General features: G+C 33.3%; 1 protein-coding gene across 1 annotated transcript in view; it reads left to right on the forward strand.

Annotated features, from left to right (window-relative positions):
* Positions 1–15,081, forward strand: part of TECRL (trans-2,3-enoyl-CoA reductase-like) — a 125,922-nt gene that overhangs the window by 84,640 nt on the left and 26,201 nt on the right. Inside the window, exons 5-6 of the mRNA XM_011940295.1 lie at positions 6,575–6,690; positions 10,655–10,760. Coding sequence (XP_011795685.1) covers positions 6,575–6,690; positions 10,655–10,760 — 222 coding nt within the window. The remainder of the gene's footprint in view (positions 1–6,574; positions 6,691–10,654; positions 10,761–15,081) is intronic.

Below are 15,081 nucleotides of genomic sequence, written 5' to 3' on the forward strand. Positions count from 1 at the left end.
TTACGTTCCACTCCATATTTGTGATTACCTTTAATATGTTTCTATTCAAAATGGCTTTTATTTTTGTCACAATTAACAATTGACATTACCATTCATAGTGATTTGAGCTGTTTCTTTACAATTAAACAAACAATTTTTGTAAGTATTACGAAGGTATGACAATTTATTTTATTTATTTATTTTATTTTATTGTATTATTATTATTATTTTTTTGAGACGGAGTCTTGCTCTGTCACCCAAGCTGGAGTGCAGTGGCCGGATCTCAGCTCACTGCAAGCTCCGCCTCTCGGGTTCACGCCATTCTCCTGCCTCAGCCTCCCGAGTAGCTGGGACTACAGGCGCCCGCCACCTCGGCCAGCTAGTTTTTTGTATTTTTTTTTTAGTAGAGATGGGGTTTCACCGTGTTAGCCAGGATGATCTCGATCTCCTGACCTCGTGATCCGCCTGTCTCGGACTCCCAAAGTGCTGGGACTACAGGCTTGAGCCACCGCGCCCGGCCGGTATGACAATTTATACATTAATATTTAATTGTTAATTTAAATCTAGCACAAATTTAATTTTAAATTTATTAATTAAAATATTGCTACATCTGTTAATATTTTCTAACAATCTTTCCTTTTAAGATATATTTTCTGTGTAATTAATTAGTTCTATTTTATGTTTTCACTAAATAGTTGATTTATTTTCCAAAGTATATTGAACTTTTGAGTACCAATTTGTACCACTAACGATTGAGGTTAGAATCTTATGAATTCTTGTGAAGCATATTTTAATGTTTAGAAAACAACCTATAGAAGATGCATGAATTTGCAAATAAAGTTTTAATACTGTACTTAAATGTGATGTCTACAGACTTTTGCTTAAAGAGATTTTAGAAAAAAGTGTTTGGTCTTCAAAGGTTAAAATATTCACAGGGTCTTTGTTCACATTTATGATGAAAAGGGAACTCTGTTTACAGAAATTGTGTCAGGGTGAGCAGCATTAAACCATTAAATCATTAGAAATTTCAGCTTCATCACTTGCATAAGCACTGAGAAGAAAACACACTAAAGTGGAATTATTTGGCAATTGTACTAGAAAATTATAGTTTATTTGAGAGGGAAATCATCTATATGACAAAGAGAACTCTGCAAATAAGCTAGATATTTTTAAATCAACCCCTTGGATCACACATTCTTTCGCTCCAAATGAGTCAGTTCTATTAAATGCTAAAAATATACACTTTACATTGCAATTACACCCATTTTGTATCCACTAAACTATACAACAAAAGTAATGTTTTACCACATACGACTTTCTTGTACATTGAAAAATATGAAAATCTGTTCCTATAATAAAACATTTCATAGATTTTTGGGGAAATAATCTATTTAATTTAACAAGGTTAAAATTAAGATGTTAATATTTTTCTCCAACTAACATTGTGTTACAAAATATTGAGAAAAATTCTGCCTCATTTAACTTACTAAAAACCTTAGGATAAAGGATTAATGTGATAACATAACAATTCTAATTATATGAATAGTGTTGATTAAAGTTATGCAGTTTTCATCATTTTTGTATTAATTCATGTGTGTATGTGTTAACGTGTAATTCTATGCAATTTATCCCTTGTTTAAGTTCATGTATCTAACACCAATGTCAAGATAGAGAATTGCTTCATCCTTAAGAAGGAACTTCTTCCTGTTATCTTTGCATACTTACATATACTTTTTCCTACCCTGGAGTAACCACTGACATGTTCTTCATCTCCCTATTTTTGTCATGTGGAGAATGCTCTGTAAAATGATTTAAACACTATTTTGAGATTGATGTTTAGTTTTCTGTAAGCATAGTGTCCTTGAAATCCATCCTGATTTTTTTTTGTATCAAAAATTGGTTCCTTTACATTGGTGAGTAGTATTCAGTTATATGGATGGAATGGACTTTGTTTAACCATTTACTCTTTGAATTACATTTGGGTGTTTTTTAGTATTTTGCTATTACAAATAAACCTGCAATGAATATTAGAGGTATTTGTATGAACTTTTTAAAAAAATTATCTGGGACACAGTGTTGAGTTTTGAGAATTCTTCATATAATTTAGAAACGAGTACTTGTATATGTGGTTTGGAAATATTTTCTCTCATTCTTTAACTTGTCTTTTCATCATCTTAACAGAACTTTTCACTGTAAGAATTGTTTTCAATTTTAATGCAATCTAATTTATTAAGGTTTTCTTTTAAAGATTATGCTTTTGCTTTCATATATAAGAATCCTTCAACTTAATTTTATGTCCTGGAGTTTCTCTCCTGTGTTTTCTTATGAGTTTAATAGTTTTATGTTTTACACTTTAATGATAGTCTATTTGTATTGTAAATTCCACATTTTTAATCTCTAAATCTAATTTTCTTCAATTTGTCTTGTGTGTTCTATAACCCTTTTTTCTCTTTTTTTCTCACCTTACTTTGAATTAATTATCATGCTCTCTTTTCTATTATCTTTGTGTTATTTTGGTATTTATATCTTCTATTTTCCTAATTCTAGGGGTTACCAAAGATATTACAGAGTGTACCCTTGAGATATTAAATGCTAATATACATTTTTACGTTTGATTTTACTAATGTAAAAATGCTTCATAAATATTGACTATAAAGTTGAATGACTTTATATTTGAGCTCCTCCTGACTCATTTTTCATGGTTTTGTTATAATATAATTTTCTATATATGTTAAATGCAAATGCATTACTAACATTTTATCTAACAAATACCTTATCCTTTAGACTTATCCTTTTTGCTGCAATTTAGTTATTTCTTCTAATGCTGAGCTTACATCTGGTATCCTTCTCCCTGAAGAACATCTTTAGTGTTTTATTGTAGTTCTGTCATTGATGAATTATCTCCATTTTTGTTTATCTTAGCATGTCCTTATTAACTTTCATCATTAAAGAACATTTTTACATAAAAATAAGTTTACGTTGGCAATTCTTTTTTCTTAACTTTGCAATATTTTATTGTTTTAATTTCTGAATTCCATTGTTTCTGTTGAAAAGTCAACTTTATTCCTTTGAAAGTAATGTGTCTTTTCTAAACAATTCTTGTTTGGTTTTGTTATCAACAATTTGACTATGATACACACAATTAAAATTATATTTTTATTTATCTTGCAATAGTTTTATCTTAGTTGGTGGTTTAGTGTATTCATGCGCACAGACATACATGCATATAATTTGAAAAATTAGCTACTGTTTTCTATTCAAGTATTGCTTGTCCATTATTCTCTTTAAATTCTTCTTTTAAATTTTATATTACATTTCAATATTTTTCTTTTCAAAGATTTTACATATCTGAAAATCTCAACCTTATCTTTCATTTATTTTAACACATAAAAGATAGTTTTTGTTAAAGTTTGTGTCTGATATTCCTGTCGTGTGTATCCTCAATTTATTTTTGCTATTTCTCTTGGTTTTACTCACAGTCTGTTTAGTCTTTGTACACCTGCATATTTCTAAATGCAGAAAATGTATGTGAAAAATTTTAATGATAACTGACATCTAGGGTGATTTTTATCTTCTTTCAAAGATAAGTTACCATCTTCCAAATGAATGAATTGCATTATTGGATCCAAGTCATCTTGATCCAATCAATGATTGAAATGATTTTAGGATGAGTTTTAGAATCTGTAGAGACAGTTTTATGAGGCCACCTTCATCCTTTGGAGATGATGAACAACTGTTTTTGTTTTTTCATTCCCAGACCCCATCAAAAATCTGTTCTTTTTATCAGGCTTATACGAGGCTTCATACGCAAGATTCAATCTCCTCTCTGGATCCCCCATTTCAAAATACTTGACCTTCTAATTCCTCAATGATATTAAATCTCTGAAGACTGAAAAAAACTTTTTAAAATATTTTCATCAGTTTTTCTCACTACACTCATTAGTATTTTGTGTTTGAATTATCTAGAATAGAAATCTACAATATATGTTATTTATTTGAAAAACCACAAAAAAACATGATCCTTATCTGACATGATACTAATTTCAACAGTATTCATTAAGTACAAAGTGTTACTGTTGTATTACAACTGATAAATGCTTCCAAAACTTTATGTAACATCCTTATCTTCAGGAGATTAAGGTTAAAACTACTTTATTTTGTTTTCAACAATTCTGAAATATACATTTTTTAACTGCTTATAGCAATTTTAGAAAAGGTGCTAGTAAATCCAAAAACACCCTAATAATGATAGCACTATTTTTTTTTCCAAGATAAAATGAAATGCATTAAGCACAGTTTAAGCACATCTAACCAATTCACAATTGCAGCCTCACTTTTTTTTTTAAGCAGAATATTACCTTTTTCAATTTATACATATATCACATTGAAGATTCCACTGAGGTTTCAAAGACTGCCAGTTTCCTTGCTTGCATAGTAAAAATAATGAATTTTGTATTCAAAACAAAAGATTAGTTTAACACAGTTAACTTTTTGAAAGAGAAAATATAAACAGGATTTGATAACAGAAATAAATTGAAATTTCAATGTAGTGTTTATCTTCAAAATAAGAAAAAGGTATATCTGCCTCTTTAGAATATAGAATCTTAGTAGAATTTTGTATTATAGGGGAGTTTCTAGTCTTTGTAGGTTCTTGTGATGTACATGGTCTGTTTATGCCTGCTTATCTGTTTATTTGATTGTATTTGGTTTTGATTTTGTTTTACTTCCCCTTATTTAGTAGAAAAGACCAGTTCCATTTTCAGAAGACCATATTAATATTTGTCTGTTTAGCCCTCATTTTCCCCATCTTGAACTATTTTCTGATTACTTTCTAAGATTAATAAATCATCTTTTCTCCTTTCTTCTATTTGCACTGAAATATTTTTTTTTAAATGCATTGTCCAAAATTTACTTATCATTCTCTAGTGCTTTCAGGACATATTATTCATAACCCTCCATATTCTAGCAGAAAAATATTCTTTACAAAATATTAAGTCTTCTAAAACATATTTTATATACTAGTTGGCTCTCCTGAATTATTTTTGAGGGATGATTGAGATAAGATTATGGTTTAATTTCCTCTCATCCAAAGAAACTTCAGATTTGTGTTAGCATTTTTATTAAGTTAATAAAGAGTGATATTTGGTCCATGTTAACTATCGTTCACAACATTTTATATTCCTGATATATTCTTAGAGAATTTGCTCAAATTTGACTTCACTAGATCAATTGCTGTTGAAATAATTATTTTTTTAATTTTTATTGTACTAAAACAATTACCCTCTTCATTTTTCCAGAGTTTTGGCATTCTATCATTACACATACACAAATGGCAAACATTTTCTTTATATCTGAATAATGAGGCATTTTGTAAGCCATAAATTACTACAGTCTCTCCTATCAGATTGCTTTTTATAATGAATTGATCAGAAGTTGCATTGTTCTTACTTCTCTCACACAAATCTTTCTTGGCACATGAGAAAATATATATATTTCTAAAAGGCAGAATTGTAACTGAAGAAACCTCCACATGTAAATTATTATTTATGTATTTATGTGTAATTACATATATATATATAACCTTTAAATAATTACACACATATATGTATGTGAATATATATGAAACCATGCATATATATTATTCATTCCAACAATCTTCTCAACAGAGATGTGAACATGATTTCTAACCAATGTACACAGCTAACTGCATTTTTGAGTAAATGTGCAGATTTAAATTTTTTCTTAAAAAAGTGGTAGCAGATGAAGACAAAATAGTTAATGGCAGTCAAATTTATTATTGTTAAGTTGTATTTTTTTTTCTCTTTGAACACACCAAAGTAAATTACTTTGCCTACTCTGTCTAAATACTTCAGAGGAAATTTAACATGATTTTAGCACCAAAAAATCAAACATTTACCAAATTTACACCAGTTAGCCAATTAATATTTTGCAATCACTTGGTCTTGTTTTCAATTACCTTTCCAAATATTGTTAGTGTCTCTCTATAGTACAAATACAGTTACCCCCACACAGCTCAAGCACTCAAAGGTTAATTCTTTTAACCACACAACTAGACTAATTATAATTAAAGTATAAAATTTCTAATAGAGAAGACTGAATTGTTTCCATTCGAAGTAGAGTCAAATCAATGGATTCAAGCTGACAGGCCCATGGAGGGTAAGGTAGGGAAGAAAAGAAAGAGGAAAAGAAAAAGAAAAAAGATACTCTAGCTCTTTCAATTTATTGACAGGGACAGTTTTTACAGAAGATTAAGTGTGTATTGGACTGGGAAATACACGGAAAAATACATTAATAATGGTTTGTTTATTAAAATAAAATCTCATTTTTACTATATCTGAAGAAATAAACCAGTTTATTAGGTTCAATATTTATTTTTATTCTAAATTAACTCTACATATATTAGGCTTTCTCCCCCTGGTTCTTCCAAGGAAGTCGTTATTTGCAATATCATTAATCAGGTTAAAAAATAATTCACCTATTTCACTAATTTATGCAGTAGGCTAATACTCATAGACACAAATGAACCTTAACATCTATTTTTTATTGGTTAATCTAAATCATGTCTTATTTTCAGGTATTTTTGGCTGAATACACAGGACCTCTGCTAATATACCTCCTCTTTTATTTGAGGATCCCATGTATATATGATGGAAAAGAGAGTGCTAGAAGATTTCGCCACCCAGTGGTACAGTAAGTGATACACACACACACACACACACACACACACACACACCCCATATAACATACACGTTAAGGAGGGGATGAACTAGTAAGCAGGTAAAATATTACTAAAGATTGTTAGTAAATGCGATTAAAGTGGATACAATTTTATGGAAATATATTTTAGATAACCACAAATAGTGTATGTACAGCAGATTCCAAATTTGTAAACTAGAAACTATTAGATATACCTTAAAATAGAGGTATTTTGTGTTAATAATGATCACAGCTTTCAAGAGAAATTGGGAAATTCAGAAATATAATTAAAAGAAGTTTACAATTATAAAATCGAGAGACCATGCATAGGATATAAAATATAAATGCTTCCCTAAAAATACATTTATTTTTTTGGCAGTGTTGCACAGGAAAGAAATAATGACCTAACTAATGGACAGGAAGAAAAAACTTTACAAGTTACTTTTTATAAGTCAAAATCCAAAATTAAATACCATTTTGAAGTATGACCAAAAAAGAGTAAGGCAATAAACAAAATATTCTATATAGTTGTGGTGTTTAGCATATTGTGAAAATAATCTCTCTCTGTAAGAAATACATGCCAAATTAAACCAAAAGAGAATATTTATTCAAGATGCCATAGTAGGATGTGGGAAGGGAAATTTGTTGAGGAAATAAATAAATAAATAAAGACCTGAACAAATTTTATGCATGAAATAAACTCCAAGTGAATTAAGAAGCAAATTGTAAGTATTTAGGTCATATGGATGCTAAAAGATAGAGAACTAATTTCATCCTAACTTTCTTACTTCAAATCAAGTTTTGCCTACCTTTAATTACAGTACTCCAGCCATACTGACCTCCTTTCTTGTGCTGATTGGCTACTGTGTTAGTTCGTTCTCATGTTGCTATGAAGAAATACCCAAGACTGAGTAATATATAAAGGAAAAAAAAAAAAAAGATTTAATTGACTCACAGTTCTGCAAGGCTGGGAAGGCCTCAAGAAACTTACAGTTATAGCAGAAGGTACCTCTTCACATTTTAAGTGAAAGGAATGACCAATTATTTCTAAAAGAGACCATGTATAGGATGGTCTCTTAGTATCATTCTCAAAGGAATTGACTCATATTTGCCATTTATTATTATTTTTTTTTTGAGACAGGGTCTTGCTCTGTAGCCCAGGCTAGAGTGTAGTGGCTCAATTACGGCTCACTGTAGCCTCACTCTTCAGGGTTCAAGCCATCTTCCCACCTCAGCCCCCTAAGTAACTGAGACTATAAGTGTACACCGTCACAACCAGCTAACGTTTAAAAAGCAAAGTTTTAGAGATGAAGTCTCATTATGTTGCCCAGGCTGTTCTTGAACTCCTGGGCTCAAGAGATCCTCCAGACTCAGTCTCCCAAAGTGCTGGGATTATAGGCATGCACCACTGCACCAGTCGTACTATTCTTAAACACAAATACAGCATACTTGGTAGTATCTCAGTGATGAGTGTATTTGTGCCACATTGTTCCCAAATAACAAATATGCAAAGTTTATATAAAGCAATTCCACAGCAGATACACAAACTGCTTTTGAAATTTACATATCTAGCAGGGATTTAGAAAATAACCACAGGGCTTCTGTCACCTAATTTTCGGGATGATGATGTTTTAAGATGAATTCTTAAATGCCACGTCCAGTTGAAACATATTAAAATGTTGTCTCCAAAATTGCTTTGAATCATATTATAATGTCAAAAGAATTTTCTGCTAAGTTCATATAGAAGACAGATTTCTATATGTGACCCAACCACCACAAAGTTCTTCAGATCTCTTAGAAACCTCCACACACTGGAACTAAAGGCATATCTCCTATAGGAACTGTGTCCGCATCAAATATCTTAATGAATCTGCTACCTGAACATTTCTTTGTCTTCTTCAACAGAAACCAGAAACCTGGTGTAGTGCCATGCCTCCCTTGCTGTTTGTAAAGTTGAAGCTGTGCTTTTCTGTGCTGTGCCCTCATATCCTGAACCTTACTTGATTTAAAATAAATAAGATATTATCAATATTTTGGTTTGGAAAAAGAATTGGATTCACACCTATTTATGGTTTCACAGTTAATTTAGCAATCAGAAGAAAATAATCAGTGTTTGGAAGTTAAACATAATTAAATAGAATAATAATATTTTGAAAGAAAATCAAACTTGGTGCATCACCATGCAGTGATGTGCATGGTGGCATATATATAAACTAAGTTTCTAGCTATACATTCTATGGGGTTTCTATGCTCTCATGGTATAGTGTAATATAAGTGAATGTACTAACTTTAGACAGATCATAGCTTGAACCAAAATTTCTCACTTAGGGCTCTGCTACATTGCTGCTTTTTTATAAAACAAAACAAAAAACGTTATTATTCAAGGGTTTTTCTAACTACTTCTACAAAAGAACAATAAAATGAGGAGAGATAATAATTTCCTTACCTACTCTGTGTATTCATACTCACAAGGCAGCTTCTTGTATCTGGACTTTTGCTTTTGTTTGTCTGACTTTCTAGAAAGCTTTTTCCCCAGATATTCACATTCCTTGCTCTGTCACCTTTTTCAGAATTTGTCTACCATTATACTTATAGGTATCACTACCACATAAGACATTTATGTTACATAATAGGTGCAAACTTTTGTTTTTATCAATTTACGAATAACGATAAATTTGCTGCTGACTTAGCCAGGTTAGTGTTTATTATTTGTTTTTCCTAGATTCACCCTACTCATACCAGAAATCGTTTCCACTAAAATCAACTCCCAATTTATAAATAAACTCAATGTCTGATTTCATTATTATATAGAGTAAATGATATGCTGATTTTTATGCTCAATCTTTACTGGTTAAAGTATGTCATCAGTCGGGTGTGGTGTCTCATGCCTGTAATCCCAGCCTGTTGGGAGCCCCAGGCATGTTGATTACTTGAGCCCAGGAGTTTGAGACTAGCCTGGGCAACAAGGTTTAACCCGTTCCTACAAAAAGATACAAAAAAATTAGCCAAGCATGGCGGCATGGGCCTATAGTCTAGTTACTTAGGAAGCTGAGGTGGGAGGATTGCTGGAGCCTGAGAGTTTAAGCCATGATCATGCCACTGCACTACAGCCTGGACAACAGAACAAGATCCTGTTTCTAAAAACAAAAACAAACAACACACAAAAAGTATGTCATCTTTGATCCATATTGATTTCTTTAACAGCAACCGAAGTTTTGAGATTTCACATTTTTATGTATAACAAAATAGGTACAAATCTTAATGAAAAATACATTCTTTATAGTATATTCAGAAAAATACATTGCTGCAAATCAATCACATTTTACATTTACTTTTAAGATAATAATTATATAAAAATGATAAGAAGAAGTGGTAACTTAGAGTACAACACAAACAAACACACAAAGAGACAAAATATTACAATGTTAGGTAGGAAAAAAACAATACACAAAGAAAGCACAAAGCTGTATTATTACTGCACAGAAAATGCAATTTAAACTTTCTCAATCTTAGTACTTGCTAAAGGACAACCAAACAATTAAAAAGTTATTCTGAATATTATAAAATGTCAAATGCATTCCAAGTAGGCTTTGGATATTTTTAAAACTTGTAAATTGTCTGTGTCAGTTGAGGCAGTCTGATATGAACATATTTGCAATTATTATACTTATACCGACTCCTGGGACAGATGTGAGCATTATAGTTTATGACTGGTATAAAATATGTCTAGTGTCATCAGAAGTAAATTTATGGAGACTCTTGTAACAGCTATTTTAATTACTAAATTTAGAACATTTTGGAAATGAAATATTAAAGCAAGCATTTGTGTTTTAGCTACCAGAAACAATGTTTCCTAATAGCTAGAATATTAAATGAAAAAAAAAATAAAATGTATCATGCATGAGACAAGCCAGAATTTCAAAAGGATTTTCATGTTTATGTTTTATTTTTTTTCCAGCTTGGCTTGCTTCTGTCATTGTATACACTACATCCGATACCTTTTGGAAACCTTATTTGTTCACAAAGTTTCTGCAGGACACACACCTTTGAAAAATTTGATAATGGTAAGGATGCTTTATATTTTTAATAATGATTGAGACATTTTATATGTTGGATCCTTTGCAAAATATTTAATTATTGTTTCCTTCCAAAACTTAGATTTTCATGTGTAATTGTATAAGCATGTCTTAAACATTCTTTTCCTAAAATGTCATTGTTTTCATGATATATTTAATTCTAACTAAACACTATAGAAAGATTTGTCATTACCTCATATTACAAGATAAAATAGATACTCCTAGGAATCTTTTAATTTTGATAATGCTAAGCATTGAATTCAGATTCTTTGAGTGCCACTTGAAGTGAAGAATATCATATATGAATGTTCCTACAAATAGACATCTGTGTGGGATTAAAATGGTGATACCATATTCCATTATTGTGACAGTTGTAAATATGATGCTAGTGTCTTTACTCTTCTAGAAATTGTGAATGCAACTGTTATCAACTATCAAATAACTACCAAAACATGAGAAAAAATGTAAAATATTGACATGGAAAAGTACATTAGACAACATGTTGAAACTCAATTTTCAATTTAAGTTAAATTTTGTTTTTCAATTTAAAATCTATTTTCCAAAAAAGGTTTGTCTGTACAAAAAAACTTCATGTTTTTTGCCAAATATCTGCTTTGTAATATTGCAATAGAAGAGCCATTCTATTGTTATCATTGCAATAAAGCAGTAAACTCTGAAATTTTGAGACCTCAGAAGTCATTTAGACCTGCTTTTTTTAATAGAAAATAGTACAATTAATCAAATCAGTTCAAGATCACCATTATAGACTACAACTCCTAAATCTGAGTCATTTCCATTCCAGTCAATCAACATGTGTTACTACCAATTATCAAATAATTTAGTTTTTAAATGGACTAATTGTTGGAAAAATTTTAGTGTATCTTATGCAATAGATAATTTATGTTTTATTTTTAGTAATTCATTTATATTTACTACTTGCTAGACAAAATAATTCTCATCAAATTTTTCTAAAATATTCTGTTAACTTGACATATATCACAAATATCCATTAATATTAGTACAAGTGGAGCAAAGAAATGCATTTTCTTAGTGATATCAAAATAGTATTTGTAAAATGCTACTATTACTATCTCCTTATGCCTTAGTTTAGTGAGGTCCAAGTTCTTGTGTCACAACCAAGGAGAATAAGACACACATCACCAGACAGTGGTTAGGGCAGAGTAGGATTTATTAAACAACAGAAAAGCTCTCAGCAGCTAAAGGGTACCTGAAGAGGGTTGCTGGAAATGGGGCTGAATTCTGGGTCTTTTATGTGGCAAAGACAAGGAAGTCTTCTGTGGCTAACACCCTAAGAGGAGGGTTAAATTTCCCCCCGGGGTTGTTGCATCGGTACGTGCCTGGGTTGGCTATAGATACTCCATCTTGGCTATTACCCATGAGTGCCATTGAAAACCTGCAGAAGTGGGAAGGTTAAGCCACAATGCTAATGGCACTATGAGTTCAGGATCAGGATCAATTTACTATGCATCTTGGTTCTTGTCTGCCCCTGCATGGGTGCACCTGCACTGGAGAGTTTATTCTGAGTAAGCATCTTGGTATAAGGGGAAGTTCTTAACCACATTTCCTCCTGCCAGCTACATAACATGGGTGGTACAGGTGTGTTCTTGTAGGCATTGTCCCTCTTGCAAGACCCTCCATCTCTATCTGCCAAATCAGCCTCCTCTCTCATTCCCCACTCTGGAGTGTTAACCCTAACTACCATTAGGAGGAACAGGGAGATAACTGCTCTGGCTTTTTCAGGTTGTAAGAGGGTGTTGTTCAAGAAAGGCAGAGGGATTCTCATAAGGTCCTAATTCTAGTCTTTGGTAAGCCCTCCAGTATGCACATTTGAAAGTGGTTATTCTTCCATTCTCCCATATTATCATTAGGATCCTATTTAGAGTCCTTCAATGGTATTGCTGTCTTTCCAACTGTTTAAGACCTTCCCCTGTCTCTGGTATTATATGAGTACAAAGCTCATATACAAATTTCTTTACTGCTTGTGAAGCTTCCTGTTTCTCAGCAGTCATCAGAGTTTGATTTAAGAGTAACATATCATCGTTTAAGAACAGTTTAAATACCTGAGTTAAATTCTGGAAGGCCTCTATAAATGAGTGATGTTGGGACTTGCCCAGAGTGAACATTAGGGTCTGAGAGTAAAAGGAGTCCCAGTGATCCAGGTTGCTATTAAGGGGAGTGCAGGTTGAAGACGGATTGTTACACATATGGAAAGAGAGGGGAGAAAAGGCATCCCTTAGTCTGTCTTCCACTTTTAGGGTGAACTTGGAGGGGGAGAGAGAGAGAAAAGGCATCTCCTTTCTCCTCTCCTCCTCCTTGTATCCTCTGGGTTACAGCAACCTATATAGGTGTCACCTGTGGATGCAAGTGTGACCTCCAACAACAGATCATGAGGGTTGGAAGTTACGAATAGTCACACTTACCTATGCTGCACCCTAGCTCACCAGTGTTGACTACCTTTGGGGTCCCTCAGATCTATTTCTTCTTTCGGGCTTCAGACCCAAAGCTTCCCACTTGAAACTTGGAAAATACATTGAAGTAATTGAATTGGGGCAAAAAACATTACTGGAGGGGGGTGTCCTTAAATCTTTAAGGAGCATCCCTTGACTGATAGGTAATGGACAGAGCCAGATCATAGCATTCAAGGAAATGAAAGTGACTGACCTCCAAAACTAGTCCCTTCTTCCTGCCCAGGAGTTGTTATATTTGGAGTAAGAATAGGTGTCTTTGAAAATGTAGGGGTTGACTTGGCTAATTCTGTGTGCTAGTAGCCAGGGAATTAGGGCTCCCCTGGATCCACAGAAACAAATCCTTGCCTTATCAGGCACCTTGACAAAGTTTGGAATGTTAGCCTGTAACTTTGTGTCCAAATCCTTTTCAGACAGAAGTTTGAAAGAGAGGAGTTTGGGGCTTGGTGTGCATCCCTCAAAATAAGCTTCCTAGAATAAGAAAATTAATTTCTTGCATAGTGCACACTTCTATGCTTACTGAGCATTGCTGACATCTCTCATGACAAAAAGAAACAGCCTAAATGGAGAGCAAAATAGTCACCCAGGGAGAAATAGCCTCCTGTACAGTGCCAGTCAGTCTCCTTGACAGGAGAAAGGAAACTCTAAATCTTCGTATATCCCTTGTTCTAAGAACAAGTAAAAGCGACGTTGTTCTGGGTTACACTTCTGATGATTAAGCAAGCTACTCAATTTTCCCAATAATATTATCTCTCCTGGTTGCAAAAAACATACATAACATTGAATATAAAGAAGGGAGAGCAACCATGATAGTCTCAAAAGAAAGAAAATGTGATAGAAAAATACTGGAAATCTTTATCCAACACCATAATGGGCTGTCAGGGACTGGAACCAGTCCAAGGGCCTTTGCGTAACACCAAAATGTAGCCTCAGTCAGACACTTTCAGTTGCCCCAGGACATCCTTCTAAGTCCCACACAACAGCTAGAGCTTCATGAAGGGAAACTGGATCGGAACAGAATGAACATTCCCCACACCCACAGATGAAGAGGTTTTGACAAAGTCCTCATCAGTAAGCTTGTCCTCTGAGTCTTGTAGGAGCAACAGCCATGCTGTTCACTCTTAACTGGCTGACAGAGGCCCAGTACTTTGTTTAGTTTCATATAATAAAGAGAACCAAGAGCTCTTGGAAATGAAAATAAAGAAGTCTGCTCTTATTCACCCTTCCCACGATCCTGAGCAATCCCGCAAAACCTTGCAATCTCCTTATTCCTTAGTTTAGTGAGGTCCGAGTTCTTGTCCCACGACTAGGAAGAATAAGGAACATGGACATTGGAGAGTGCATAAGGCAGAGTAGCATTTATGAAGCAATAGAAATGCTCTCAGCAGCAACAGGGGGCTAGAATAGGGTTGTAAGAAATGGGGTTGAGTCCTCAGTCTTTTATGTGGAAAAGACAAGGAAGTCTTTTGTGGGTTCCACCCTAAGGGGAGGGGTAAAATTCCCCCCAGGCGTGTTGCATCTGCGCATGCCTGCATGCCTAGGGTTGGCTATAACTACTCCATCTTGGTTATTACTCATGAGTGCCTAAGAGAAACCCATGGAGCGGGGAGGGTTAAAGCACAATGCTAATAGCATTAAATGTGGTCAGGATCATTTTAGGACACCCTCGGTCCTTGTCTGTGCCTCTGTGGTTGGATGGAAAGTCCCTTCTGTGCAAACATCTTGATATAACAGGAACTTCTTAACCATATTTTCTCCTGCTAACTGCATAATAGGGGCAGTGCAGGCACACAGTCCACAAGTGTTGGCCCTCTTCTGAGACC

Source organism: Colobus angolensis, unplaced genomic scaffold, assembly GCF_000951035.1.
Source record: "Colobus angolensis palliatus isolate OR3802 unplaced genomic scaffold, Cang.pa_1.0 Scaffold189, whole genome shotgun sequence".
NCBI lineage: Eukaryota > Metazoa > Chordata > Mammalia > Primates > Cercopithecidae > Colobus > Colobus angolensis.